Below are 26,148 nucleotides of genomic sequence, written 5' to 3' on the forward strand. Positions count from 1 at the left end.
TGTTCGTGTACGGCCTCAAGGGCAATAGGAGTGTCGAAACTTCTTTCTTAGGGAAGGAAAGAGGGCCCCATGAGTCTGGCGCACGAAAACCGCTTTTGGTGTGGTTCTGAAGGGAGTCGTCCCCAGCAGTCGCGGTCGACAGGGGGGCGAGATCCGTCCTCTAGCTACAGAAAACTATCCACAATGATGTAGAGGCGCTCCGCGGTCCCAGAAGATGACAATTGAGCGATGACGAAGAATCCCGTCTTTTCCCAGTTATCCGAGTTCTTGTACTTTTCACCCTCTTCAGAGGAAAGGAGCCTCTTTTTTGTCGCATGACCACGACATGAGTTCGCCGAGTGGGTGGGCTACGAAGCAGTCGTTGCCGACGTCATCTAATTTTGCAGGACTCGCGGTGCGCCGAGATCCAGTCTGAGGCGCGACTTTGGTGTTCACACCTAGGAATTCATCAAATTCATGATGGAGCCGATAAAGGGCATTATTAGTAGATCCCAAAGGGACCCAAGGAACAGCATTCTTGTCAACAGCTGCTTCCAACTGACCGTAATCTCGAATGTTCCCGGAGGAGAAGAAGTTGAGGCGTTCAAACTTTGTCACGAAGAAATCGCGCGTGACTGGGATGTAAGAAGACTGAAGATCCGCACTACTTTGCCCAAGAGTGACTTCATCCAAGTATGCCTTTCTCTCAGCAGGGTCTGGCGCGAATTGATGAAGTCTGTTCCATGCTTGCGAGGGTGGGTATTTTGCCAGCTGGGCTCGATTTTCTGCCCAACGCGGATTTTCAGCCATCGTAACAGCCGAGAGAGTATTGACTTGGAGAAGATCGAGTGCGGGCAATCATTGATGGCTTATCTAGGTCTGTCAGGAGAGGTGGTTGAGTTTATATAGATTATGGAGACAAACCTTCATGAGTCATACACGACTGCTATGCCAAACATGGAATGGTCCAAAGGGATTCGCTGGGTGCTACGTAAGTCCGCAAATCACTGAAGTGTTGGATTCTTGGGCCGGTGACCAATTCATCAACGTCGACCCGTCGTCCCACACGTGAGCGCCGGAATCCGCCCGCCAATTTTTCTTTTTCCTGTGCTGAATGTGTGTCAAAATGGTTCGCGTCTCCCTCCTCCTCCCACTTCTTACCATGGAACCGGGAAGAAAACAGGTAGCTTCTCTTAATCAGGGTCGACGATGTCCGGACGTTGGCAGCCACCTCGGCACAAGGTCTAGAGATGTCTTATTGTTCCGTCTCCGCTAGACGCGATATGGAACAAGACACACGGCGCGATGGATATCGAAAGAACTTAGACCTCCTAGCAGTATAGGCGCGTCTAGAGAGCGTTCGTTCGCTCCTATAATTGTCCTCAAGGAGCATTCATTTGCTACTTACGCCTGTGCTTAAGAAGCATCCACTTTACCACTGTAGTTGCACTTAGGACGCAGTAATTCATTGCCGTAGCCAGACCGTGGCAGTTTCATTCTTTTGACACCCACTGTTGACGGAGTGGTCTGGCTTTGTAGATCTTGAAGTTTTTTAAGTGAACAGAAAACAATCTCTTTTTGAAGAAACAAAAGACATCCAATTTACGTAGATAGCAAACGAACACAACCGCAGCGAGGGCGCCAGAACCCACACAAATGTACCAATCAGTCACGTAACACGATGGACCCAATTCCCTGAGGCTTCAATATTCCACCTCTCAACTTGCCACCAGCCCCTCAAAGCGTCACGACAATCTTCTTTGCACTGACTCCTTGCTGCAGTACGTCAAAGCCTTTCTGAATGCTTTCCAGCCCGTGTCCGACGACCTGCGGGTCCGGTTTGGCCTGCAGCACACCGGCCGCCAGAGCCTCGGGGACGAAGCGACCCCAGATGGCTTCGGCGATGTCTGCGTACTTGGGCAGGCCGAGATTCAAGGCCAAGACTGTAAGGTCCAAAGTCAGCTGGTCAGTTGTGAGAAAGGCAGGGGTGGTATTCTTATTTGGGGCCGGAGAAAGGGGGCTCTGGATGGAGCAAGAGAGAAGACGGCGAACGCACCCCACGTCATAACGGCAGACCCCTTGAGGCTCTCTGGCGGCGGATGCGTCGTCGCAACCTTCGTACTAGGCGGCAAACCCGCCTTAGCCACGATGCGCGCAATGGTCTCCAAGGTGTCAGGGCTGGAAATGGCGTCGATGGCGCCAACAAACGGCGCGCCTTCTTTATCCGCTGCATTCTTAATCGCGGCGGCGACGGCAGCCTCGACGTCAGCCGCGGCGTAGTCGAGCACCACGTCTGCCCCCAAGTTGCGCGCGTAGGCGGCGTTGCGCGTAGACGCCGTCGTCAAGACGTGCAGACCGGACGCTTTGGCGAGCTGGATGGCGGAGGAGCCGACGGACGACGCGCCGCCCCAGATGAGAATGGTCTGCTTTTTGAAGCCCGATTGCGGCGGCGAGACAGTCGGGAGCGGCAGCGCGAGGTGGTCGGACATGTATAGGGCTGAGGCGGCAGTGCTGGTGGCGAGGGGCAGCACGACGGCGTTCTCGAATGGCAATCCGTCGGGGACGGGCGCTGTGAGGGTCTCGAGGCCACACGCGTAGTATTGGAAGGCCGCCATCTCGGGCTTGCCGGTTTGGAAGGCGGCAGAGAAGCTGTGCCGTGGGAAATGTAGAGTTAGCTACCTCTCGACAAAAAAGTCCCAGAAATGCATTTTCCTCAAGGGACATAGGGCCAGAAGACGAGAAGATTGATGTCGCGATGCCCGGACCTTGACGATGCTGCATGAGACTGAAAGAGGGAGCATTCGTACCTGATGACTCGCTGTCCCTTTTTGAACCGCGTCACGCCCTCGCCGACGTCCTCAACCACGCCGGCAATGTCACCGCCCAGGATATTGGGATACTCTTGGAGGAAAATGCCTTCAACTTCGTCAGCTAACAACTCCTCAGCGCCCTGCAGAAACGAAACACCAAGTCTGTCTCAAAACCTTCATCGGGCAATCAACATTGTCGAAACTTGGTGTCCTCGAGAGACAGCTGCCCGCGTGGATCTGCCTATTGCAGACGGTCAGACTCACCGAGCTCTTGGATCTTGCAGTCAATGGGCTGGCGGCGTAGAGTTAGCATGACAGTAGCATACGGAAGAAAACCTGGTAGGAATGAGGTCAGGTCAGCACATACGTTGATAGCGACGGCCGCATTCTTGATCAAGATTTCTCCAATATCAGGAGTAGGGAAAGGGGCGTCGGAAACCTTCAACGGCTTCTCCTTTGGGCCAGTGAGCCAAGCTGCTTTGTTCTGAGGGTTCGTCATGATGAATAGAATGAAGATGAAAGAAGCTGAGTGCCCGACGACCCATCCCCTTCCATCTCCATGCCTTTTATAATCTGAGCTCTGCCCCTGCCGGTACTAGTCGCTGTCAAAAGTCCTGACCTGTATGCGCGCGGCGGGGTCAAGACAGAACCGAGATCCGCAGGTCCGCTGATAAATTGTCTTCTGAGTTCATTTTCCCGCCAGGTAATTGACAATGTGGAGGATTGTCGCGGCAGGCGGTGACGCGCGTGCCGGCCAGGTGTGTCGTTTTGGTCGATAGGGTCATTCCACTCTGGGCAAGAGTAGTGGGGCTCGCAAACCGTTGTGGCCAGTCGTATGTATCAAATGGTCGAATCGTACATGGAACCTCCTTGGTTTCATCGTTTGGCCCAGTCGTTTTTGATGTGCGCATTGCGGCTCCGTTCCGCGTCTTTGCATCTTCAACGGAGGAGATCTTTGCGGCCAGTAGCGATGAAAAGAGGTGGTAAGAAACAGGTAGACCTGAAAATCCCAACGCTATGAGCAATTCCACGTCCTCACTTAATGCGCTTGGACAGGTCGACTTGCAGATAAGCATGGTCTCAAATGACCCTGCATGGTAGAGGATTGATATATCTGATTGGTATTCTGGGGTTTTTGGATGAAGTCCCTTTGCAAGCTTGTTAATAAACGCAGATCCGCTTTGTGTAGCTGGTATTCACGATGACACTTGGATCTCTCTCCTTTGGCTATCCGGTCGCATGTGGACGATGGTGTTTTCATGCATGAGCTAGAAATTGTGATTAGTTTCTAGAAGCTTGCCCTGTTCGTGCAGGTATTTCCGCCCCAAAGGCATGGGAAAGCATGCTCGGACAGGTCAAGGTCTAGGGCAACAGGTGCTTTAGCCGCAATTCCGCGTCTGGATTACAACGCAACAAGTCGCTGACAATAACAAGACCCCGAGCTGCGGCAAGCGGGCGTCCGAGGTCGGTGAAGCCGATAGCATACCGACAGACGGGAAACGAAGGGTCCGACGCAACACCCCGAAAGTCCGCCAGGTTGCTGACATATCATCAGCGGAAACTTGGTGTCTGTTGCACCGCTAAGAGCCGCCGACGTTTCTTAGCGTATTCGTCAGTTCCGCGCGGCGGCCTCCATGTTCGTGTTTTGCAATTGTCAGCGGCGTGGGCCAATGCCAAGTCCACTCTGAAGGCTAAAGCGAGAAGGTGGGATTCAAAAATAGAAAAGAACACATGGTTCGACAATGACATTTTGGACACGCTACAAGAAGACGTTGAAGTTGGTCCGATTGATAGGCAGACATCAAACCAAGAACCACTCGTCCACTCACATCGAGCCGCGGGAGCTGCACATTGCGCAATCGCAGGGCTTCGTGTCTCAGGGAGAAACACGCAGAACGAACGAGGCGGGTGCAGCATAGTGGGCGGATTTTATCTTTGGGTTGAACGAAGCTTCGAGGCTGGAGAAGAGGCGTTGAGGACGGGCGAGTCGGAATGGTGCATGTGAGTGAGCTTGTCGGTCCGCGCCTTTCCCAAATGCGATTCAACAGGATCCGCATTGCCCGCAGTGATTGCCGCTGCCTGTCTGCCTGCCTGCCCGTCTGCCGGCGCAGAATAAGCTTGACTCAGCTGCTGTGCGGCAAGCTTTTGGGGTCGGTATATACCGCCGTGTACCGCCGGACGCCGCAGCTGAAGCGCATTCTGACAATGGCCATGGCAGCTGTCAGTAGCCGTCTAGCGGGGGGTCTGAGCTGGTGAATGACCCTCTTGGTGTGTCAAAAGTGCTCCCGGGGGATTCGGCATTGTCGCAGGTCGCTGACAGGTGTGGAGACACAGACAAAATGCCATCTGACTGCTTCGTCCAGGCGACATGGAAATCCTCCAACACGAGCAGCGGGCCGGCCGTCTGTAGGGACGGCAATCTGGGTTGCTGGCACGACGCGCACGCGGAACGGCTCTTCGGCTGCTTGACGGCCATGCTGCGGCTCAAGCTTTCATGTGCGGCCTTTGATGCAGCGGCCTTGCAGGTTTTGTGAATTATGACTCGAGGTAAACGTAAATTCTTACTGCATCGTGACATGTTCAACGTGTAGTAAGTCTGAATTGCCAAAGCTCGGAGCGTCGCACAGAGGCTAAGCTAGCTGCAAAAGGAAGTCGCCAGCGCCATTGGCCACCCACTCACCGTCAATATAACCTACATTACTCCAGGAACGCTGCAAATAGAAGAGCAATTGAGCATAAACATAAGCTCGAGACATTCAGCCCATGTCCGCGCTGGTAAAGACTTCAAACGATAGAGTTGAACGCCACATCCCTCGTAGCTGGTCATGGACAGCGGATGGATTCGTGCTCGAGGATCTCGTGTCAGACGTAGCTCGTTTCACATCAAAACCACCAAAAAGGATACACTCTTCCTCTGGACTGTCCACGAGGCCATGAGTAGGAACCCGGTTGAGAAATAATGATCGAATGGTGGACTCGCTTGTGCTGGCACGCCTGGTTGAGGCGTAGTCAGCTACGTCCGTGTCTCAGACTGTTGCCTCTGCCATGATGCCAAATCAATGACTGTAGCTGTAGAGATCGGCTTGGAACGACACATGTCGATTCCTCCACGGTTCGTCGGTTTCGGTTCGGCATGGTTGCGGTGGTGGACGCTGCGACGCGCACGGGTTTGACCGCAGCGGATGAGGGTGCTTGTAAGGCCACGACTCGACCGCTTTCTTGGTCGTCACTTTTCCAATCGACTCGTCCGAGGAAGGACAGTGGACCGTGACCAAGATTGGATATGAAGTGAAGGGCGTGGCCGACTTGTGCCTGTCGAATTGCTTCGGATGGCCGTAGGTCGGAGAAACGTCACGAGAGCTGCTCGAGTCCGAGCGCAAAGACGTTTGGGCGAGACTTTCGGAACATGACACCCAGGCTGAGGATCCTTGTCGAAAGTCGACCGGTGACGAGATGGTGCACTCGGACACTGGGCGCGAACGTGTGCCTTGAGGACGAGGGCGAGGGCGAGGGCGTCCGAGGTAGGCGGAAAATCGATTGACTACTTGCTTCGACTTTGTCCGCTGTAGAATGGTTTGGACAGCCGAGTTGCGGCGGACAGGAGCTGGGTGAGAGTCGGGGGGCAAGCTCAGCCTTCGTATTTTGCCATCTGGCTCGAGCTCCCGAGGGTCCTGAGAGTCCTTTGCGAAGATGGCTGACTTTCGGTTGGTCGATTCTCTGGCGGTCGAGTCTGTGACCTTGGCCACGAGGTTGTCCAACGAGTAAAAGGCGCTCGACAGACGCTGCATCTTGACATGCTAGATGGAAGGGAGCTGGGGACTCGGATCAGAGCTGGCCTTGCAAGAGTAATATACAGAGATATACGATCTTGGAAGCAAAATAAACCCCCGCTTTGAGATCCCGCCCTGTAAATGGATGCTGACAAGCACCCTTGAGACCAGCCGAACGAGATACGGCGCGGGTCTGTGATTGTTATGCGTTTGGGAAAGCTCTGTCTCGCCCAATCGACTGTTTCACGTCGACGGGAGGTGTAGCAAAAGAAACAACGGCGTCACGATGCGACGGTGTGGGATGTGCAGCAGCGACAGGTGCATAGGACGAAGGCATGGCGGATGGCATCTGTGATGAGGACTTCTCGATGGGGCACGGGCAGATGTGGGATGCATGGTCCCTGGCAGGGAACCAGGGACTTGTCGAGTGAGTCGCCATTCCCGCGCAAAAGGCTCAATGTCGAGCAAATTCAAACCCAGCCGCAGCCTAAATGAGATGGCTTATCGACGAGCATGTAGATGGAATCCAATCTCGGGGCGTCGACGACTTGTTGGTGGCGACCGAGTGCCGCAAACGTGCGCGACAGTCGGAGTGGTGAAGCAACGGCGTCACGGACGTCAGAGTGGTTGGGGGCAGGCTGACGGGAGGAAGGTCGTCTTATCTGCCGTGAGAAAAAAGAAAGAAAGCGGCATGTCTTGGAGATGACGAGATGACGCAGGGCAGAAGTGAAGTAGGTGGGTGAAAGGTCGAGTGCGAGGCCAAGGTGGCTTGCGGGCGGGCGGGCGGCGGGGAGGCTTGGATCAGGGCTGTCTAGAGCCATGAGAGAAGAGTCGACCGATGACAAGCAAACTCGGGGTGGGTGCATGTGGATATTGCAGTCGGGCCAAGGGTAGCTGCAGAGGAGCGGGCGGTTGCCCCTGCGATGCAATGCAGACGAGAGAGAGAGAGAGAGAGAGGACCGAAGAAGAGTCGTGGGATTCTCGGTGCCGAGGAATGCGCATCGGAGGTCCAAAGATAGCGCAGAGGATTTCGGCACTGTGGTCAGCCAGCGAGCGGTCGTTAGTTTGTCGAGTCGAGTCGAGTCGAGGGGGAGTGAGGGTGAGGGTGAGGGTGAGAGAGAGGGTGGTGTGGTGGTGGCTCCGTCTGTGGCTTTGGCTCTGGCTCTGGCTCTGGCTCTGGCTTTCGCTCTGGCCCAAGCGACAGCCAGTGCAGCCAGTGCAGGGCAGGGCTACCACGTCGAGACCTTCTTTCCCTCTCCGTCTCCGACCCAGCTCCCGTCCCGTACTGCCTAGTACCTACCCTACCCTACCCTACCCATAAACATGCCCGCCTCCCCCAGCCCACTCCAGTTTCATCCACTTGGCGACCCCCCCAGGCCAGGCCCAGCTCCGTCTGCCTCTTTCACTCCCAACAAACTACTCCACCCCCCAGCCCGTCTCCGTCTCCGTCTCACGCCTGTTCCGTTTCCGCTGGTCCATGTCCAAGACCAAGTCCAAGTCCAAGTCCACTCCTCCCGCCGCCACGCTATTTACCACCCGACCCGCTCGCTCGGTCCGCCAGCCTGAGCCATGAAGAGGAAGTTTTCCCTCAACCTGGCGCCCATTGTGAGCCCTCTCGCTTCATTCCTCTCCCTCTCCCTCTCCCTCTCCCACCATGTCCGCCGCTCACCATGACCCGACCCAGAAGGTGGCCACCAAGGCCGAGACCAAGGCTCTCAAGGACGCTCTGGCTACCCGCGACATTACCACGCCTCCCTCTCCCCACGTAAACCGCCGCATCCTTTCACAAAAGCTCGAACTTGAGCTCCGCAACGCCTGCGAAGCCATCTTAACCCACAACGACAATTCCTATGGCGTGGCCGCCGCTGCCCAGGCTGCCGAACAAAAGGCTGAGACGCAAGCTCTGTACAGGGCGAGGAAAGCCGCCGAAGCCGAGAGGACCATACGCCAGGCAGAGCAGGAACTTGCTGCTGGCGACGCCAAGAATGGTGGAGCCCGCCGCGAGAAGCAGCCATCGGACCCTGTTGCCCAGCTCGCGCCCAACGCATACGCATACAAACCCGACACTGCTTTGAAGGATCTCTTTCCCTCGGACCATGTCTCCAAGATCCCTCCGCCCCCCAGGCCAGTGCCCGAAGCGAACATCAAGGTTGCGAAAAGAGAGAACAGGCCGTCGGAACGCACCGTTGATTCGAAACGAGAGAAACCGTCAGGCCGCGGCATGGCCAAAGACGCTGCCCACGAGAGACCGGGAACAGGCCACTTTGTGCGGGATCCTGAATCTCCCGACACCAACTACTCGACGCCGTTGAGCGGCTCAACGGACATCCAACGGCAGTTTGGCTCCACAGCCATGACTTCAGCCGAGCCTCTGTCAATCGCGTCCAAGCGAAACTCGCACCACATGCCTTGTGACGAAGACGCTGCCAAAACCGAGGCAGCTGCGGTTTCGTGGATGCGTGAGGAAGGCAAACGTTTCAAGGAACACTCTACCGTTCAGACGCAACCGCAGAAGGAACCACGTAGGTCTGGCAGCATTACTAGAAGTGTTCGATCGGAGATTCGAGACTACTTCCGACCGGGATCGTCAACGATAAGCAGGACTACTTCCAGGGAGTCCCTTTGGAGCAGAAACTCTGACGCTCTTGGCACCCAACCACCTCCGTCGCACGGATGGCGAAGTTGGGGTTTTCAACGAAAGCCAAGCCAGGAGAGCATCAACAGCTGCCGTGCCAGCGCAGTGGGTCGCTCCGAAAAGAGCGACAGTAAGAAAGAGCTCAATCTTAACCGAGAACTGCCTCCACTTCCCGGTCTGGACCAGTGGAAGGGCCCAGAAGCCGAGTCTGATGTGCACGCCAAACCCACAAGTTCTACCCACATTGCGAATCTGATGCAAGTCCCAAAGGTGCGGTCAAGGAAGGATCAAAATCAACGAAAGCAGTCTTCCGAAAAGACAAGGCAGCGCCCGGTCGAGCCTAATGCGCACAAGCCATCCTTGCCGCGCCCACAGAACGGCAGACGGAACATTAGTACCGGATCCGATGTGTCGATGCATTTTGGGCCTCGGTGCGAGACCGAAGCCCGCGATATAGGCAACGTTGATCTCGACAGAGTCGTGTCAGCCATGCGCTATGGTGGTAAACCGAAGGCAGACGGCAACAAGAGCAATCCTTCATTGGTAGACAGTGGCCACGGTCAAGACGAAGCAGAACCAAGCCGCAAACCGAGCATGAAGATCAGCACTGAGCATACCACGAACACGGAGGCACCGAATTTCAGTAAGAAGATTACTCAGGAGGTCACATCACCACTCTCTGCAGTGGACACATCACATTACAAGAACAAGGTCGAAATCAAGGCAAACCAGACGTCGACTTCTTCACACAACATTCGAGGTTTGAAAAAGGCCTTCAGCAGCCTTCTCCTTGGCAACAAGAAGGAAAAGAAGAACGAGAACTGGATGGACGAGATTGAAAAGAACGGCGTCAAGGGCGGCATCTTAATCCCGGACGAAGTTGCCGGCGCACCCGTCGTGCGGTACTAATTGCTGGTACTAATTTCCAACTGTTACACTTCCCAAGACCACGACCACGACCACGACCACCACTACATGACACCACATGATACCACTCATCTGTCATTCGCTTCCGGGAGCTCTGTTTGTTTCGTCTCGTTGCTCACTTTTGTTGATTGCTGAGGGGTTAAAAAAATGGGAGAAGAGGAAGATTTGAGGGTTGGGATTGCGTGTTTTCTTCTTCTTTGCTCCCCATCATCTTCGGGCACGTTGGCACGATTGGGCCTCTTTTCTTTTTCTTTTTCGTCGCGCTTTTGCTTTTCTGGCCCGCCCACTACTACCGTCGCTTCCTGACACGCACCCCTCTGCCACCAATCCACCAACGAACCCAACCACTTGCTAGCGTGGCCGTCGTCGTCGTAGTAGTGTAGATACCCTGTACCCTTTTTCTTCTTCTTCTTTTACTCTTCGCTTCTTTTTTCGCTTCCTCTTCTAGTTTTACTTTTACTTTTACTTCTTCTTCTCAATCCCCGGGAGCAGGCAGTAATCAGAGCATGAGCAATATTCATTTACCTTTCGTGTGTGGACCAATGATGAGGAGACTGCGCCAGCAGGCCAGCCGGCCAGAAGGTCGTTTGATTGATGTCTGCTCCCCTTGTGCCAGTGTGTGTGCCTGTGCTCCCTTCTCGGAGGTTGGTGGCTCTCTCTCAACCCGTGTCGGCCGGTCGACCGTCGAACCAGTCAGCCAACGTGAGCGCTGTCGTCTGTAACGCCGTCCTTCGCCCAGATCACTGCTCGTACTCGACGTGTTCAGGTCAAGCCGAGTCGGTCGTTCATTGGACCGCGGCCGGCACGCCTCGTCCTGTCGTCCCTGTCGTCCCTGTCCCGCCCGCCCACCGTGTCTTGCGCGCCGCCGCTGCCGCCCCACCAAAGCCGTTCGCCCGTTCCCTCCTCCTCCTCCTCGCCCCATTTTCCCAACGCAGAGCAGAGCAGAGCAGAGCAGAGCAGAGGCAACACGATACGAAACGGCTCGTGGAAAACGGCCATGAAACAAATCACAACATTACCGAATTCAGCAAAGAGGGATCGATGATGCAAGGTTATGTACTTGTTTTTATACATCAACTACATGTGCCTGCTGCTACCAGATGCACCACCACACTTGCCGCCTACTGCTGCTGCTACAGCTATCATTTACGCCATTCTACCGTCCATGTGTGTATATGTGTCTAAATGCTTTGGTGTGCCATCCCGTCCATCCATCCATCACCGTGCGTGTGTTTTGTCCCATCCATCGCCCGTACATCTCCGCCACCCACCACCCACCCCCGTGTCAGGTCCGCCCGCCCGCCTGACAATGATGCATGCATACAAAGAAATACTTTTTTTCCTACACTCCCAGTACCAACAAGCGCTGAACAGCAAAACGAGACGAACAAAGGAAAGATATTAAGGGTCTGGGTACGTGGGAAGGGGAAGAAGAGGAAGAAGCGTGTGCGGGTGGGCGGGGGAGAGGGACCCTACGCGTCCATGTCCACGTCCATCGAATCCGCCGGATGATGTGGAGAAGCGGCGGTGGCTTCTTCGTCGTCGTCGTGTGACTTGGACGCGCTCCAAGCATGGCTATTAAAATCGTACTGCAGACCGAGGTTGGCTTGGGCGAGGCGGATGCCGAGCCACATGATGCGCTCGGTGCGGCTCTTGACCGTGCTGGCCAGCTCCAGCGCCCTCTCCTCCTCGTCGCGGCTGCCGTCGAACCAGCCCTCGGGGAAGTAGGCGTGCGCCCAGAGCTGGCCGCGGATCAGGTAGTCCTCGGGAAGCGGCCGGCGATCCTCATGCACCTCGCGAAGGAACACTGCAGATTCGACTTCGGGGCAGACGGGATCTGCTCGGGCCAGCGTGTTGAGGAAGAAGGCCAGGTCATGCCACTGGGCCTGCGAGAAAATATATGCCGTGTTGTTGTGAAGCGAAGCGACCTGCGTGAGAAAGGCGAGCAGAATGTGCAAATGGGTCAAGACGTTCTTGTCTCCGAATCGCCGAAGGACGACGTGAAGCGTGTCGAACATTAAACGACAGGCCTGCGGGAGAGCAGGAGTGGCGTCGAGGTCGAGCTCTAGAGAGTCCAGGGGAAGCTCGCTTGTCGACCATGTCTGCTGTTTTGCATTTTGGCGTTCAGTCGTTTTGTCGTGGTGTTCGTTGATTATCCTATGTACTTGGGCAGAAAACGCCCTTCTTAAATGGTTGCTTTCGGTGCCGTAGTCGAACAGACCGGCAATGTTGGCCATGGCGATGTAGGCGCCGAGTTCTTTCCACTTGGAGGTATAACGGCCAATGGCGCCATCCAGTTGCCGAGTGAACTCTTGGACTGCTTGGTCGAAGCTGTCGCGCCACGTCGGTCCTCTTTCGAACAGCAATCCGTGCGCTCTTACAAAACTAGTTTCGACTGGAAATGAATGGGAATATGCCGTGCTCTGCCGGCCAAGAATCGGATCGAAAAGTGTCATGACGGATTCTCGCGCGCTCATAAAGGGATGAACGCACGTAAGCGAGCGACAATAAAAGTAAAGTTGCTGCAAGGCATGGGGCCTTGCGAGAATCGCAAGATGGTGGTAAAGGCGGCCCACGGAAGGGCTCTTATCCGCGGCTTTACTGTACCAAAAGCGAGCCACTCCAGCCCAGGTTTCTCGGTCCCGCAAGTCTTCGTCTTCAATGGCCATGCGGTAACGACCCAAGTCACCCAGACACTCTATCCAGGTATCCTCAAAAGCGGGGACTGTCTCGTAGAGCAATGCCATCATTTGATACGCAAGATAGATAAAACTTAGCATGTACTCGAGCGATTCCGGTAGGCGATGCCTGAGAAGTTCTAAAAAGGAGTGTATGCCGTGCTTCCACATGCGTGCGGGCATGGAATACTTGGCTGCCAGACGACGAAGTGCAGGGCTCGCCGAAGGATGTTGTGAGGCCAGGAAAAAGTCGTGGTGCTCGTTGAGAAGCGTCCTGTGCAAGGCAATGAGAGCTTGCCAATGGTCAGGCGCAAGAGGGGGTTGACGACCTGACACGGGGTCTCTCTCAGCTTGGGCTTGGGCCTTGTCGACGTGGATGCATTTGGACTCGACCATGGTGAGGCCTGCATAGATGCTCTTGACTTCGGCGGCCAGCTGCTCCTGCGAGATCGGTCTCGAGTCGGGCTGCAAAACTAGTCCCGGCCATCGAGAATCCGACGAAAGCGATGAATCTCTCGACGACTTGGAAGGCGGGGGGACAGAAGACTCGGACAATGATGGAGAAGGCGTGTCGGGGGGTTGGGACACGAAGGACGTCTTGTCATGGTAGGGGATTGGAATGGCAGTCTGGTAATCCTGGTCCACGTCCATGTCTACAATGACGGGCTCTGGCTCTCCACCCACGAGACCGCCTTTTCGGGCGGCATGATGGAAGGACGGCTTGGCACGGGCGAAGTCGTCAGCAACGCGCGTGGTTGGTGGCGGTGCATTGGCGGGGGCGTCAAGACTCAGCCGGTTGATGTCGGGAGTCGACTGCTGCGAATGCGGGCTTGCATGTTTACGGGGATGCTGAGGCGGCAAGGTTTTTCTGTGGAGCAGTGAGTGGGAGGAGGCAAAGGTTGTACAGAAGGGCTCAAAGCTCACGCTTTGTGCAAAGCCTCGGCGAGAAGGAACTGCCTGGACTGGGGGGTGCCCTCCCGAAGGCCGCCGGAAATCTGCGAGCGGTGGTCGTGGCGCACATGGCTCAGCAAGGTGTCGAAGTGGTCGAACAAGAGGAAGCTGTCGCAGTAGGGACAGGCGAGCTGGTCAAAGGCGGTGGTGAGAGGAGGGGCCTTGGCTCTCAAATGTCTCGTGTAGCGAGTGGACAAGTCGAGAGCCTCGTTCATTTCGTTACAGTCCGAATTTCAACAGTCGTAGGCGCCGCAGATCGTAGGGGCGCATGCAGCCGGGTTGAGGTTAAGACGACCCGTCGACAGGGCCTACCGAACGAAGCATCCGTACAGAGGAGGGACTGACGTCGATGGCGCACGGACGGGACTTGATGGGGCTCCAGCTCCAGCTCGGGCCGGTCGAGCGAGATTGGGGGCGGAAAAGGACGAGGAGGACTTGGGAACAAAACAGGGCAGAGCGGGAAGGCTGGACGAGATATAGAGGCGGAGGATGAGACGAGAGCGGCGCGTAAGATGGATGAACGGTATCGATGGACTAGGGCCAAGCAGGCTGCGGGTGCGGTGCGGGCAGGCGACAAGGCCGGGCGGGTGAGAGGGAAAGAGTAGCGAGCCGGGGGAGCGAAGTTGGTGGTAGAAGAAGAAGAGCGAGCAGAAGAAAGGCTTGGGGCTTTGGTTGCCTGCCGTCTGGAGAGGGGGGCGCGCTGCTGCCTGGAGGCACTGCAGTGCAGGCAGGTGTTGTTGCAGCCCCCAATAATTCAATTCAATACGCTACTTTACCGCTCGTCACTCGTATCCTTGGCCCAAGCCGGCCTAGCTGCCTTGGCCCCCACTCCTCTCAGCTCGACTCCTCTCCCCCTCTCTCTCCCTCTCTCCCTCTCCCTCTCCCCCTCCTCACCGGTCTCCTTGTCCCAGCCCTGCCTCTCTCTCTCGCGCCTCTCTTTTAAACTTGCTGCCTACCGACTCACTCTTTTCACCGGCCGCCAGCCGCCTCCCGCCTCTCGCCTTCTCGCCGCTCTGAAAATAGACGACCAGAGACTCTGCATGTCAGAGTGCCGTGTAACATGACGACTTTCCATCGAAGCACTCGTGGCTGCTTGTGCCATGTGGCTCTCGATTCTCGAATCCTTCAATTCTCCTGCCTGTTCTGTTTCTCCTCATCTTTTCCAATTCTCCCCCAGATGAGCCCCCACGACATGCACTGACTGTCCAATCCCTACCGCTCGTCGTCGTCAATCTCCATCTCAATCTTGTCCATTTTCACCGGTCCCTCACCGACTGGGGTTGCTCAGCATCTCGAGTTCTACTCGTGTCTCTCGAGACGCCGTCCTTTGGCCCGTCTGGAAGGAAATTGCCCGACTTGCTTGACCCCCCGAGCAGACTCCGAAGGCAATCAATCTTCCACCCAACGACATGCCCTCAGCTTATGCTGACCTGTCGAAACGTGCTCATCCTGAATGATCCCTGTGACGTTTGATCTGCAGAAACCCCAGCCTAGGCGCAAACACTTGCAGATGGATGCAGAATAATAACAACATGTCCCAGAATCCTTCGCACTACTTGTCCATGCTCGGCTCCAAAAGAAGCAGAGGCCAAGCAAAAGGTCCAAAAAACAAACCCTGCGGCAAAAACAAAACCCAACCATTTCGTCCCCCAACTACTATAGGCCTTGACAACATGCACAATCAAACCTCACATCTTCACTGCTGCCCGCCTTGCGCGCTCTTACACAAGCACACACACGTAAAGCTTGACCGGCCTTCCAACTAGGTAAGCAACTCTGGGTCACGAGTGCACATGTCCTGTGTAGCTACACGCGCGCGCGAGCGGATGAGGCAGCAACCACGGTTGGTCTCCCGTCGTCTCGTCATGCCGTGTTATCATCACCCCACACCCACCCCGTGCCGCAGCAGGATCGCATCGAGGGGGTTGATCGGGGAAGCTCTTGTGGGTGCGAGGTCCGGTCCGCGCAAGCAAAGCATGCAACCAAGCAGCACGCACGGTAGAATGGAACCGCAGCGACGGGTCACTCACGATAGAGATAACTTAGCCCCGGCCAGCTAAGGTAGGTATGTAAGGTCTGTGGGCGGCCTCCTGGCGGGGCGGCGCAGGAGACGTCACCAAAACCACCAACCACTGCCGCTCCTCGATTGTCCTTTTGGCCCCCGCCGGCGCCCCGTGAGGGATCCTCCTCCTTCTGCCGCTTGCTGCTTGCCTCTCGTTGAGATGATGCTGCTACTGCTTTGTTTTGTTTTGCCTCGGCTTTGGCCTGCTTGCCTGATTCTCGATTCTCCACACACACATACACAGGCAGCAAGCCCGTTGTCGCTGCGTTTCTGCGGTTTGTTGTTGTGACCTGTCGCATGGGGCGTCGACGACCTGTTGTTTCTAGAAGCCCATCACCACCACCCACCTCATCCTCATCATCCTCCTTCTTCTCGTCAGGCAGCCTGATTGTGTATGCCTTGTCATTGTCGTCGTCGTCGTCGTCGTTGCTCACGCCAAGGTTGCCCGTCTGTCTCACAGCGTCCGGTGCTGGCTCCTGATCGTCTCTAGTCGTCGTTCGTCGCCCTCTCTCATGCTCTTTCTTCGTACTATCCTATCCTTTCCCCCCTGTGCACGACCAGGCCAAGGCAAGACACCGCGAGGCAAGGAAAGCAAGGCAAACGAGACGGATGAACCCCGCCCAAGGCTTGCTGTCTCGCTCGCTCGCTCGCTTCCTCGCGTGCCCAATCTCGTTTTCGGCAAGCAGGCAAACACGTTTGCGCTGCGTCGCATTGCGTTGCCTTGCCGTCCGAGTGGTTGCGACGACATGCGAGCGAGGCTCTGGCTGGGCTGGCACCCGCCAGCATTCCAACCAACCGTCCATCCATCAAGTAATCAGTGTCATTCAACAAGCTGCTGCGGCCATTTGTGTGGGCACGTATGTAGTCATGCAGGAGACACCCAGAGCCAACCTAACCCAACTTGGCCCAGCCCAACCAACACTTGACAAGCGGACGATTGACTGCCTGCCTGCTTGTCCGTTCTGTCTGCCTGTTTGTTTACACGCGCCTCGCTCATGCCTGCCTTTTCGCGGCGTGTACGGCGGGTGCGGCGAATGCGACGGCAAAGCCGGCGGCGGTGGCGGCATCATCTCCATCATCATTCTCAGCAATATCAGCAACATCAGCAAAGGCACAGGCAGAGGCAGAGGCGCAGAGGCCGTTGGCACAGAGAGATACGACGAACAGGCAGTCAAGTAAACAGACAGGCACCACCTGCAGACCCGAATGAGAGGACACGAGAAGTGCGAACGAACGGTCGTCAGCTCCATGTAGGAAGTGGCAGAGAGGAGTCAATGTCAATGCCCACCGCCCGACCGCCGGCCTGCCTGCCTGCCTACCTGCCCCCAAGCCACCAGAAAGACTCAAGCAAAAGAAACAAACACAACAACACAACGGCGGCCTTTTGAAAGGCAAAAAGAAAACAAATATCGTCATTCCCCCGCCCGGAATCGAACAGAAGGCGGCTGTTCTGGATTCTAAGCGAGTTGAAGGAATAACGCCTTTCCTCAAGTGCGTCGACGGTCGGACGCCTCCTGGTTCCGGTGCTAAATCATCTCGCTTTTGCAAATTATAACCTGCCTGCCAGATCATCAGGCACCCACCAAGAGCCGCCTGCGATGACGAGGGACGGCGGCCGTGATTCCCGTGACCGTGACCGTGACCACAATAATGAAAATGAGGTGTCCGACATGCGCGCAGCCCAACCCAACCCCCAGAAGAACCTCGCTCCTCCCAAACGCCAACGGGCAACTGCCACGCGCCAGCCGCCAACACCCAAATTCCAATATCCAATAAACCTCCCAACCCATATGTAAAAAAGGACTCGAAGATTGCGGCGCTCCCCACTGACCGACACACACGGATATCACTCAACGATAATAGTCCCCGGCTATTATTAGCCCAGCCGGTGCCCATCTGCCTGTCAGTCTGCCTCGCAGCAGCCTACGCAGGAAGACACCGAGGATCGAGGTAGAAGCGTAAGTATCGGGGCAGGGGTAGGGACGGGAAGGCTGGAGAGGCTGTGGAGTTTGGATCCTCTGGCTTCTCGCGTCGTTGCCGGTCTTTGAGGTGGAGGTGTTTTTGTTCCAGGGATGCCAGGGATGGCAGCGGCGGTGCGGCTTTTCGTCTACTGGGTGGCTGTTCAGTAGAGCGCACCGAGGCTGGAGCTGGCGGCGGGCATCTTGTCAGAAGCCTGTATGTCTGCGTCGCACGCGAGGGAGGCATGTGAGCGGCGAAAATGGACGTCGGTTGATCGAGAGCCCGAGCCTTCAAAATGGTAGGCATGCAAGAGCGAGCGACGCCTTGCAATCACCGGGGTGGATGAACTGCCGGTAGCAAACAGGGAGATGAATAGGAGAAAACAGAAGCTCAACTATTACTGAAGAACTAACACACAATGTCCCTCGTACTCTCGCCAAAAAGTCGCCGAGATAATATCAGGAGTCGGTCTACATGATTCGAACAGGTCAACACATTTCTTGACCTGGAACCCAACTAATGTCGTTTCTGGGCCTGAACAATTGCATTCCGCTGATCTACAAAAGCAGAAGTGAAGTTTACGAGACATCAATCACCCTTTTTTGTAATTCCTTTGTCCGGTTTTTCCTTTTGGGTGAGTCTGAGCTCGCTGTCAAGTCCCAACGCGAACGTTTGTCTCTCTGCCAGTCGTCATTTTTCCTTCTTGTGCGAAAACGAATCGTTGAAGTCGGTGATGAGTGAAGAACTACGCAATAAAGCTGATAGCACCTCTGCTGCTGAAGCGCTCTTGCCAAACGTAATCAAATGAGACGATGGGTAATAAAATGACCTAAAGGAGTGCCTTCATGCTCCGAATGCAACGAGCGATTGATTTGAAATATCGGAAGCGAAATTAGCAAGAGCCGCAAAAGCTCGAGAGAGTATAAGTAGTGACGAGAAGAGCAAGCAGGGAGCGGGTTTACTACCGCTGCCGCCACCTGAGCAGTTTATTACCACCAACGCGGACGGCTTAATGTTGAGGACGGGCGCGAGGGGAACAACGAGCAACGTGAGAGAAAAGCTCACAGTGCAAAGAAGGAAAACAATAGGCAGACAGAACAAAAAATACAGGATGGCGAACTAGCTATCCTGTGGCATTGAGCCCTTGGTATCGAGCCGGTTTAAAGGATGCCCATACACGCCAGAAACGTATGTATGAATGTGTCCACATTAACCACACCCTTGTTGGCCATCGAAAACTCATCGCGGCAAGGAAGACTGAATATTTTGAAGTGGAGCCTCCAAAGAACATCTCACGACCCGTTTGGATTTGGCCAGTCTAAACTCGACATTGCCAGCAGATGGGAAGGGGAGCGGCTGCAAGACAGTTTGAATCTTTGGGCACTCTGCCGTCCGCTCCGGGACCGTCGAAAACGACGCATCGAGACTAGACGGTTGCAACGCTAGAGGATGGAGTGGAGACGTGGCGACGAAGACTGTCAACAATGAACGGCCGCAGTGGAGAGAAAAGGAGACAGAGATGCAAAGAGATTGCGAAACATGGGCAGGGCACAAGACACCCTGTCTATTCTCATTGACACTCGCCCAGAGCGCCTCCGTTGTGAGCAGAGCTTCTAAAGTCTGAAAAATTGAGACATCCTTGGACATTTCAAATGTTCAAAGGCTCCTGCAGCAGTCATGCCATCCTCGAGCCCAAAGGTCTCTCTTGGGTTTGCCGGAATGGGCAGTCGGACTTCCGCATCGGGGAGAAAAGGCATGTGCACCAGAAGAGGCAAAAAAGGACAAGCGACGCGTAGTGCTGGTATCTCGTGAGAAGGAAGTTCTTGTCCGGAAGCCAAAGACTCGCAAGCATCGGACGAAGAAATGGAAATGAGAGTTCACAGTCAGTCGGTCTTGCTGCGTTGACGGCCATCTATGTCACTTGGACAGATTGATGTAAGACTCTTCGGTGCACTCGCTGATTCTCATGCTCTTTCAGAGTATGGAGAAAGGAAGACGACGGTAAATCCAGATATACGCGGGGTGCAAGATAGCCTTACTCTTGCAGCAACAATTCTCAGTGTGACAGCATCACTCGGCGCGTGGGAGACAGTCCAATCAGCCATCGTAATCCCTCCCTGCCTTGTCGTCGAAAAGGCAGGAGCTGACGGCGGAAAACGCTTTTGACGAGCCCGGGAGGTGAGCTGTTTGCCGGTGAAAGTCAAGAGCATGTGGAAGTGGAGTGGAGGAGTATCAGACGCACATGGTGCGGCCCCACAGCGGCAAGTGGGTGGTGTGGAGCGAGTGGGTACCTCGCATGGCTGAATTCCTCAAAAGGGATGCGTCAGTGTTCGTCGTCAACTATGTAGATGCAAGGCCGTAGTTACGTAGCCACGCGGAGCAAGGCCGCCGTCCTGCAAGAGCCCGACTCGCCTAGGCACGGATACATGCCAATCGAAGCAGCATTCCACTCGCTAGACCGCGCAGGCACTGGAACGTGGCGACCAACTGAGCCATCGCACGTTTCGAGGCAGAGTCCTCCAGCTTTGTTTCTCGTCGCCTTCGAGGTTGGATGCTGAGTTGGTCGTCCTCGGCTAGGCAGCAAGGCGACAAGACATGCGGTACTCCTTAACTGACGACCTGACTGATGGAACAGACTCTTGCCTGCAAACGGAACAAACCTAGTTTCCAATACTCACGCAGCTACCGGCCTTCCGGATGCCATGCCTTGTTTGGAAACAGTGCCCTGACGAGTGGACCTTTGGGATCACATCACGTGGAGTAGTCGTTGCAAGTGCCGTGCACTTGACGAGCAGCCAGAGAAGGTGGACGGAGATCCCTTTTCAATGCGGCGGCTACGTACGCGAGAAGAGAGAAAAGCAAGACTGACATGTACGCAGTCTGGCCCAGTCTCTGAGCAGCAGTCGAAAGATGTCAGACAAGCACGGCGCTTTGGACATGCAGACATCACGCGCGCAAGCAGCCGGCGAGGCTGTGGAGAGCAGCCCCTTGACTTCCGCAACGCGCCAATGAAAAGACAGTTTGCGAGCCAGAAACGACGTGACTGATGTAGCGGGCCGGGCTGGGTGCGCTTATCAGAGCTGCAGCGTCGGCCTCTTTGGGCACGTAAGGTAGGTTTGTCGGACACTTGGCCGGCTTTGGCGCAAAGCGAAAAGGGCGCTGAGAGCACACAATCGGCGGAGCAACGCCATGCTGCACCAGCAGTGGAGACGGACTTCATATAGTTCGATCCTCAGTTGTTTTGCATTCCGAAGCGTAGCTGGGAGGGGAGGGGCGCCAGTCACACCACCATCACGTCCGTAGTCGTAACCTCGCAGCGAGCAACAGCCTGGCGTCCAATCAGCAACGAGCAGGGCTAAAAGCAGCGTCGCGGTCGATGTAGGGGACACACTGCCAGAGTCGAAGAGACGAAGATGATGGGCTGCAACGAGAGAGTCCGAATGAGCACCTTGTTTTGTGAGATGATCGGCCAAATTGGCGGAGGCGTCGAGCCAACGAGGTCGTGGTGTTTGGAGGCTGTGGTTACGGCTGACAGGGGAGGCGGGTGCGGGGTGCGGGGAAATGCTTCACGCCACTACCGCACTACCTGTAGGGACCCTCTCACCTCTCTGGCCTGGCATGCCATGCCATGCCATGGCATGACATGGGCCCTGTGAAATGGGACTCCTGCAGCTCATGTGCTTCTTATAAGACGGTGCCACCAATATGGTGTCTGTCATGACTCCTCAACCGTCCTCTTGTCTCGTCTCCTGCCTCGTTGCTTCCCATCTGAAAGCCAGCCAGCCAGACAGACGCCTGAACCGAACGCATCCTTTATCCTTCCCAGAACAGCAAGGTCTCTCCTTGCCTGCAACCACCGGCGTACCTCCAGTTAGCTCGTGACCAAACCCTCTCTCTCACCTACCTGCTCTCGACGAGCCATCTCCACTCCATCTCTCTCAAAATACCCAAAGCCAACCAAAGACCAACGACAACAACATCACCCAAACACTCACCATGGTATTCCTGCAAACCTCGTCCGAAGTCATGGCCATGGGCCTCAACGCCGCCGCCTTCAGCGTGGCCGCCTACCTTCCTCTCCGCTACTTTGGGCCCAAGGTCATGCCCCGCCGCGCTGCTCGCATCGCAGAGCGTCAGGCAACGCGGTCGGCCAGCACGTCGGCCATTCCCGGAGCCTCCGCTGCTGCCGTCGGTGGTGCTGCAACGGCTGGTGCTCTCGCCGGACAATCACACGGTTGGCGAGGCAGCGTGGCTGCGTTGCTGCGCTTGGGCACGAGGGGCCGTGGTGGTGGAAGCCTGCGGGGCTCGTAGACGTCGTGTTCCTTTCGAGGTAAGTTCCATGATGGCAAAGGCCTTTCCGAAGTTGAGTGGGTTGTCGACCAGGTGCTGACTGACTGGCTGGCTGGCTGAGCAGACGCAACACCACAATGCATCGCACAATCGGCGATGAGACGGAGACACTGCTCGCGTAGACGGTGTACTCGCAGTCGGGGTGCTCAGTGATCGGTCATCTGCACCGTCGTCAGCTTTCATCTTTTCTTTTCCGTTGCGTCCAACCGACCGACCGACCGACCTGGGACTCTCTTTTGTTTCAACCTCTTTGATGACTCGGGGTGTTGGGGATTGCTGTTGGCTTCACTTGACACATTTGATAAACCCTTGTCTTGTTCCTTTACTTCTCTTGCTGTCTTGATTCTTCCTCGGAGACTGTTACTGCGGTTGCTCGATTTGCTGTCGTGTTCGAGAGAAGGTCCACAACGATAAAGCCACCATGTAGAGCTAGACCCAGACAGAAGAAGCTGGTAGCAGCAAATGCTCAAGGTACCATGAGCCTTTTCTTACCTTGACAAGCTGTGATGATGGGGGAAAGACAGAGAGGGCGCAAAATTCTCAACAGGCCCTCGGTCGGCGCGTCGTCGCCTCTTAAATGTACGTACCCTTACCCCGGAGCGCACCGACCTCACCCGAGGCTTCCCGACGGCCGACGATGATGGGCCAGTGGGGTTGTGGGGCTGCTCCACGCCTCCGCCCTCCGCAAGCCCGGGGCACGATTCCTTCGAACGACAACCTGACGAGCATGTCTATCCGATGAGACGCCGTGATGCCGTTGTCCGAGAATTGTTGAGAGGGGGGCAAATGGCACGGCAGGGGGAGAGGGTGAGGCTGCATGGAGAACGTGCTACGAGACAGATAGGAAGCTAGATTGTATAATGGTTGGCCGGCTGCTCGCTCGCTCGTTGTACACACCGTTGAATTCATCTTCGTTGAATTACCTTGCTCTTCATCTTTTTCCTTCTGCTTCGATGCTGGGTAGCCTCGTTCTCTTGAGCCCCACAACGCCGCCGTTCTATGGTAGTACTCTACATGTACCTAAGTTGGCTCGCTAAAGCCCATGACCCGTCGTCGGTTCCGTCTTTGTTGCTTTCATCAAGTGCACACTATCCCACATCACCTCCATCATCTACCGCATCTCCGTTTGCTATCTCACAAAGTCATCGCCGACTTACCTGAATACCCAGAGCTCCACGCAGAGCACCAAGCCAGGGAAGCCACGCAAGACTCACGCCATTACGACATGACGTGACGAAAGCCCCATCTTGCTGGCCGGCATGCTGAATCGCTCGCCCAAGCAAAGACACGCCGTGACTGGCCAGCCTGGATTTCGCGATACGGCGTCTACAGGCCAATACGCCGCCGCGGATGCCACTGCTGCGCGTTTCTGCTGCTCGCCGCGGACCGCAGGGGTGAGGCAGGCAGGTAGGGAGGTAGGTTGCTGGGAGCACCTCAGCTGGCTAGCTGCGAGGAATCACGCGGTCCGCCAGCCTTAACGTTAAGCGCGCTGTCTTTTGTTGGGGATGCCGTAAAAGAATTATAGGTCGCTGATGCCCGTCATCGCCTGCTCTTCTCTCGTTTTCCCTTTTCTGCTCCGATCAATCGTGTTCGGCGACGGCTGCGTTCCGCTCGCTCTCTGATGCTCTCCGCGCGGCTTCCGCCTCCGCATCCCCACCACTCTGATCCTCGTCATCACCACCCAACCGCAAGCCCGGCCTGACAAAAAAGCTCGCAGCCCACGCTACCGCAAAGACAGCCGTCAGGGCGATCCACACGGCCTGCGCAAACGACGCCACAGTCGCCGCGTAAATGGCATTGAAGACCGTGGGCGCGACGACGCGGGCGAGGGCGTGCAAGAGGCCAATGGCGCCCAGCAGCTGGCCCGTTCGGTCAGGGGGCACGTGTTTGGTCAGGCTGGACTGCAGCGTCGGGCTGCCGATGCCGCCGGCGGCCGCCACGGCGCTGGAGATGAGGAACGAGTTGGAGCTACGCGACAGCGTGTATCCGAGGTAGCCCAGCGTGTCGAAGAAGATGGCGGTGCGGATGATGCCGAGGTCGACGGCGTCGGCGCCTGCGGGCGGCTGGTTGTTGCGCGCAGATGCTTCGCGGTCGCGCGCTCGCCCGCGGAAGACGCGATTGATGAGCGGCAGGACGATCATGAGGAAGAAGACGCGGCTGCCGTTGGAGATGGACACAAGGCGCGACGTCTCGAAGTTGGTCCAGTTGAAGGTATGGCTCGTATAGATGATGGCGACGTTGACAGCGCCCATGTGCACACCAAACACGGTCGTGTCGACGGCCGCCAACAGGAGCAGGTTGCGCCGCAGCGCCGGACTCGTCCCCCGGCCCTTGGGATACAGCACCTTGAGCGGCTCGAACAGGTTGAAGTTGCGAATCTGGTCGATCCAATCAGACGACGGCGGGATGGCGGCGCGCTCCAGTGCGTGCTTCTCGCGGGCTGCCGCCTGGCGCGCTTTGGTAAGCGACTCGGGGACGCAGAGGCCTGTCAAGAGGATAAAAGCAACGTGCACGCCAATGGAGATGTAAAAGATGGAAACGATGGAGCCCATGGCTCGGATGATGTACGCAGAGACAATGGGACCAAGGGCTACCCCTGTAAACAGCGCGGCATGGAAGTACCCAAAAACAGTGCTGCGACGGTCCACAGGGATGCAGTCCGTGGCGTAAGAATGTGCGATTGCCATGGCGGCGATAAAGGAACCGCAGAGGCCCTCGACCGCGTACGCTGCCAGGATCCAGTTCACAGGGAACTTCTCGGGAAAGTTTGCAGCGCAAAGGATGATAGCGTCGCCAATCAGCATGCCGGTGCTGGTGATAACGATGATTCGCAACCGGCCGTACCGATCTGAGAGCGCGCCCAGCTTGGGCGACGTGATGGCGCACAAGATTCCTGACATCAGGTTACCATAGAGCGTAAACTGGGCGACCTGGGCCGACACGTCTGCCGAGTGACATTGAGGATTCCCCGTGCCGACATCGAGGGGGAGATTGGCCAGCATGGGGTTCGAAATGGCTTCGTCTGCAAAATACCGGCGGCAGATGAGCGAGATGATGAGGTTCATCTTGGGAACAATGATTCCAGCGTTTGCCAAGGCAGTAATGAAAAACATTGGGAGCATCCAGTACACCTACAGCACAGCCACCATTAGCACGAAGGTCGTAATAGGCGTCTGAGATGGACCACTGACAGAAGGCCGTCTATACCATGGCAGAGCAGCGAACTCCGAGTATGGCGGTGGCCTGTCGTCGTCATCGACTTTTGGCAGCAATGGAGCGCGTTCATCGTCTCTTCTTTGGGTGTCAAAACCACCGACAGCAGAAACGACCATGTCATGGCCGTCGTGGAGTCCATCTGGCGCAGCGTTTCGGCGAGCACGCACAGCAATGTCGGCGGCAGCGTCAGCCTCGAAGACGGGCTCGCTCTCGACTGTCATGGTGGGCTGGAGATGGCCTGGGGGCTGGGAACCACGGCCAGACGAGGTGGACAAAAGAGCAGTCAGGCAACAACAAACGAAAACAAAAACGGAGCGCAGAGGGAATGCGGAGAGAGGGCACGGGAGGCTAAAGAACAGAGGTCGAAGGAATGTCCCCAAGGACGGACGAAAGGTCTTGCTATCAGCACTGTTGGACTTGTTGATAGCCTGTTTCGGGACCGTGGAGCGATTGGACAGGCGTCGGAGGAGTCGTCTTGTCCAGGTTGTTGGGCGTCATGGGCACCCGCTGGTCGGTGATTTGGCACGTTTCTGCGTGCCCTCTTGCGACACGACACGGGTTCCTTGGATGGTTTTGCAATGCCGTGTCGCAGTCGAGTCCCTGAAAGAAGCAAGACGTGGAAGAAATTGCCGCTGTTGGGACGGCAGAGCTGATGGGGTACCTCGCAGGAAAAAGAGAAATGGATGTGTGGTTTTGCCAGGACTGTCTGACGCCTCGGCGTATCGGTGCAATATGCAAGGATGTATGGTACTATCATGGCGTCTTCTTGTCGTCACCGTCATCGTCAATCTCTGCTCCGCATCGTAATCCC

The 26,148-nt window shown here is 56.1% G+C and overlaps 11 protein-coding genes across 11 annotated transcripts; 2 read left to right on the plus strand and 9 right to left on the minus strand.

Moving 5' to 3' along the window:
* Positions 1-156: 156 nt before the first annotated feature.
* Positions 157-909, minus strand: J3D65DRAFT_339539 (uncharacterized protein). The gene has a single exon (XM_066795474.1). The coding sequence runs from the start codon at positions 787-789 to the stop codon at positions 286-288; it is 504 nt and encodes a 167-aa protein (XP_066656351.1). The 5' UTR covers positions 790-909; the 3' UTR covers positions 157-285.
* A 546-nt stretch (positions 910-1,455) lies between these two features.
* J3D65DRAFT_339639 (zinc-binding oxidoreductase-like protein CipB) lies at positions 1,456-3,755 on the minus strand. The gene is made up of 5 exons (XM_066795476.1): positions 3,157-3,755; positions 3,054-3,081; positions 2,787-2,895; positions 2,036-2,628; positions 1,456-1,922 (listed from the first exon to the last, which is right to left on the minus strand). Exons 1-5 carry the CDS (start codon positions 3,286-3,288, stop codon positions 1,717-1,719), a joined length of 1,068 nt encoding a protein of 355 aa, XP_066656352.1. The 5' UTR covers positions 3,289-3,755; the 3' UTR covers positions 1,456-1,716.
* Positions 3,756-4,878: 1,123 nt separating this feature from the next.
* Positions 4,879-5,627, minus strand: J3D65DRAFT_622714 (uncharacterized protein). Its single transcript, XM_066800096.1, has 2 exons — positions 5,438-5,627; positions 4,879-5,379 (listed from the first exon to the last, which is right to left on the minus strand). Exons 1-2 carry the CDS (start codon positions 5,543-5,545, stop codon positions 5,011-5,013), a joined length of 477 nt encoding a protein of 158 aa, XP_066656353.1. The 5' UTR covers positions 5,546-5,627; the 3' UTR covers positions 4,879-5,010.
* A 158-nt stretch (positions 5,628-5,785) lies between these two features.
* On the minus strand, positions 5,786-6,829 carry J3D65DRAFT_339587 (uncharacterized protein). The gene is made up of 2 exons (XM_066795475.1): positions 6,654-6,829; positions 5,786-6,601 (listed from the first exon to the last, which is right to left on the minus strand). Exon 2 carries the CDS (start codon positions 6,575-6,577, stop codon positions 5,846-5,848), a length of 732 nt encoding a protein of 243 aa, XP_066656354.1. The 5' UTR covers positions 6,578-6,601; positions 6,654-6,829; the 3' UTR covers positions 5,786-5,845.
* Positions 6,830-8,004: 1,175 nt separating this feature from the next.
* Positions 8,005-10,409, plus strand: J3D65DRAFT_339747 (uncharacterized protein). The gene is made up of 2 exons (XM_066795478.1): positions 8,005-8,164; positions 8,244-10,409. Exons 1-2 carry the CDS (start codon positions 8,129-8,131, stop codon positions 10,101-10,103), a joined length of 1,896 nt encoding a protein of 631 aa, XP_066656355.1. The 5' UTR covers positions 8,005-8,128; the 3' UTR covers positions 10,104-10,409.
* On the plus strand, positions 10,410-11,450 carry J3D65DRAFT_339748 (uncharacterized protein). The gene has a single exon (XM_066795479.1). The coding sequence runs from the start codon at positions 10,716-10,718 to the stop codon at positions 11,304-11,306; it is 591 nt and encodes a 196-aa protein (XP_066656356.1). The 5' UTR covers positions 10,410-10,715; the 3' UTR covers positions 11,307-11,450.
* On the minus strand, positions 11,395-14,383 carry J3D65DRAFT_622722 (uncharacterized protein). Its single transcript, XM_066800097.1, has 2 exons — positions 13,724-14,383; positions 11,395-13,667 (listed from the first exon to the last, which is right to left on the minus strand). The coding sequence occupies exons 1-2, from the start codon at positions 13,963-13,965 to the stop codon at positions 11,594-11,596; spliced, it is 2,316 nt and encodes a 771-aa protein (XP_066656357.1). The 5' UTR covers positions 13,966-14,383; the 3' UTR covers positions 11,395-11,593.
* Positions 14,384-14,644: 261 nt separating this feature from the next.
* J3D65DRAFT_622725 (uncharacterized protein) lies at positions 14,645-15,757 on the minus strand. Its single transcript, XM_066800098.1, has one exon. The coding sequence runs from the start codon at positions 15,389-15,391 to the stop codon at positions 15,140-15,142; it is 252 nt and encodes an 83-aa protein (XP_066656358.1). The 5' UTR covers positions 15,392-15,757; the 3' UTR covers positions 14,645-15,139.
* Positions 15,758-17,025: 1,268 nt separating this feature from the next.
* On the minus strand, positions 17,026-17,973 carry J3D65DRAFT_622727 (uncharacterized protein). Its single transcript, XM_066800099.1, has one exon. The coding sequence runs from the start codon at positions 17,600-17,602 to the stop codon at positions 17,384-17,386; it is 219 nt and encodes a 72-aa protein (XP_066656359.1). The 5' UTR covers positions 17,603-17,973; the 3' UTR covers positions 17,026-17,383.
* A 1,006-nt stretch (positions 17,974-18,979) lies between these two features.
* On the minus strand, positions 18,980-21,095 carry J3D65DRAFT_339798 (uncharacterized protein). The gene is made up of 4 exons (XM_066795480.1): positions 20,641-21,095; positions 20,014-20,079; positions 19,740-19,954; positions 18,980-19,528 (listed from the first exon to the last, which is right to left on the minus strand). The coding sequence occupies exons 1-4, from the start codon at positions 20,989-20,991 to the stop codon at positions 19,447-19,449; spliced, it is 714 nt and encodes a 237-aa protein (XP_066656360.1). The 5' UTR covers positions 20,992-21,095; the 3' UTR covers positions 18,980-19,446.
* A 2,270-nt stretch (positions 21,096-23,365) lies between these two features.
* On the minus strand, positions 23,366-25,694 carry J3D65DRAFT_339647 (tetracycline-efflux transporter-like protein). Its single transcript, XM_066795477.1, has 2 exons — positions 25,313-25,694; positions 23,366-25,252 (listed from the first exon to the last, which is right to left on the minus strand). Exons 1-2 carry the CDS (start codon positions 25,556-25,558, stop codon positions 23,702-23,704), a joined length of 1,797 nt encoding a protein of 598 aa, XP_066656361.1. The 5' UTR covers positions 25,559-25,694; the 3' UTR covers positions 23,366-23,701.
* Positions 25,695-26,148: the final 454 nt, after the last annotated feature.

This window comes from Phyllosticta citribraziliensis (assembly GCF_038025025.1).
Source record: "Phyllosticta citribraziliensis strain CPC 17464 chromosome Unknown J3D65scaffold_5, whole genome shotgun sequence".
Classification (NCBI taxonomy): Eukaryota; Fungi; Ascomycota; class Dothideomycetes; order Botryosphaeriales; family Phyllostictaceae; genus Phyllosticta; species Phyllosticta citribraziliensis.

Bases quoted from the DNA above. Each gene is read 5' to 3' on its own strand.
- J3D65DRAFT_622722 (XM_066800097.1), bottom strand. From the start codon at position 13,965: ATGAACGAGGCTCTCGACTTGTCCACTCGCTACACGAGACATTTGAGA. The intron at 13,668-13,723 runs GTGAGCTTTGAG...ACTGCTCCACAG, and splicing joins GCCGAGGCTTTGCACAAAGC to AAAAACCTTGCCGCCTCAGC.
- J3D65DRAFT_339647 (XM_066795477.1), bottom strand. From the start codon at position 25,558: ATGACAGTCGAGAGCGAGCCCGTCTTCGAGGCTGACGCTGCCGCCGAC. The intron at 25,253-25,312 runs GTCAGTGGTCCA...GCTGTGCTGTAG, and splicing joins CATGGTATAGACGGCCTTCT to GTGTACTGGATGCTCCCAAT.
- J3D65DRAFT_339539 (XM_066795474.1), bottom strand. From the start codon at position 789: ATGGCTGAAAATCCGCGTTGGGCAGAAAATCGAGCCCAGCTGGCAAAA.
- J3D65DRAFT_339747 (XM_066795478.1), top strand. From the start codon at position 8,129: ATGAAGAGGAAGTTTTCCCTCAACCTGGCGCCCATT. The intron at 8,165-8,243 runs GTGAGCCCTCTC...GACCCGACCCAG, and splicing joins CCCTCAACCTGGCGCCCATT to AAGGTGGCCACCAAGGCCGA.
- J3D65DRAFT_622725 (XM_066800098.1), bottom strand. From the start codon at position 15,391: ATGGTTGGGTTTTGTTTTTGCCGCAGGGTTTGTTTTTTGGACCTTTTG.
- J3D65DRAFT_339639 (XM_066795476.1), bottom strand. From the start codon at position 3,288: ATGACGAACCCTCAGAACAAAGCAGCTTGGCTCACTGGCCCAAAGGAG. The intron at 2,896-3,053 runs GTGAGTCTGACC...ACGAAGTTGAAG, and splicing joins CTGCAAGATCCAAGAGCTCG to GCATTTTCCTCCAAGAGTAT. The intron at 2,629-2,786 runs GTACGAATGCTC...CCCACGGCACAG, and splicing joins AAGGGACAGCGAGTCATCAG to CTTCTCTGCCGCCTTCCAAA.
- J3D65DRAFT_339748 (XM_066795479.1), top strand. From the start codon at position 10,716: ATGTCTGCTCCCCTTGTGCCAGTGTGTGTGCCTGTGCTCCCTTCTCGG.
- J3D65DRAFT_622727 (XM_066800099.1), bottom strand. From the start codon at position 17,602: ATGGGTTGGGAGGTTTATTGGATATTGGAATTTGGGTGTTGGCGGCTG.
- J3D65DRAFT_622714 (XM_066800096.1), bottom strand. From the start codon at position 5,545: ATGTCTCGAGCTTATGTTTATGCTCAATTGCTCTTCTATTTGCAGCGT. The intron at 5,380-5,437 runs CTTTTGCAGCTA...ATTCAGACTTAC, and splicing joins CCAATGGCGCTGGCGACTTC to TACACGTTGAACATGTCACG.
- J3D65DRAFT_339798 (XM_066795480.1), bottom strand. From the start codon at position 20,991: ATGAAGTCCGTCTCCACTGCTGGTGCAGCATGGCGTTGCTCCGCCGAT. The intron at 20,080-20,640 runs GTCAGTCTTGCT...ATCCCTTTTGAG, and splicing joins CTGGGCCAGACTGCGTACAT to GAATTCAGCCATGCGAGGTA. The intron at 19,955-20,013 runs GTGCGTCTGATA...ACCGGCAAACAG, and splicing joins CCGCTGTGGGGCCGCACCAT to CTCACCTCCCGGGCTCGTCA.
- J3D65DRAFT_339587 (XM_066795475.1), bottom strand. From the start codon at position 6,577: ATGCAGCGTCTGTCGAGCGCCTTTTACTCGTTGGACAACCTCGTGGCC.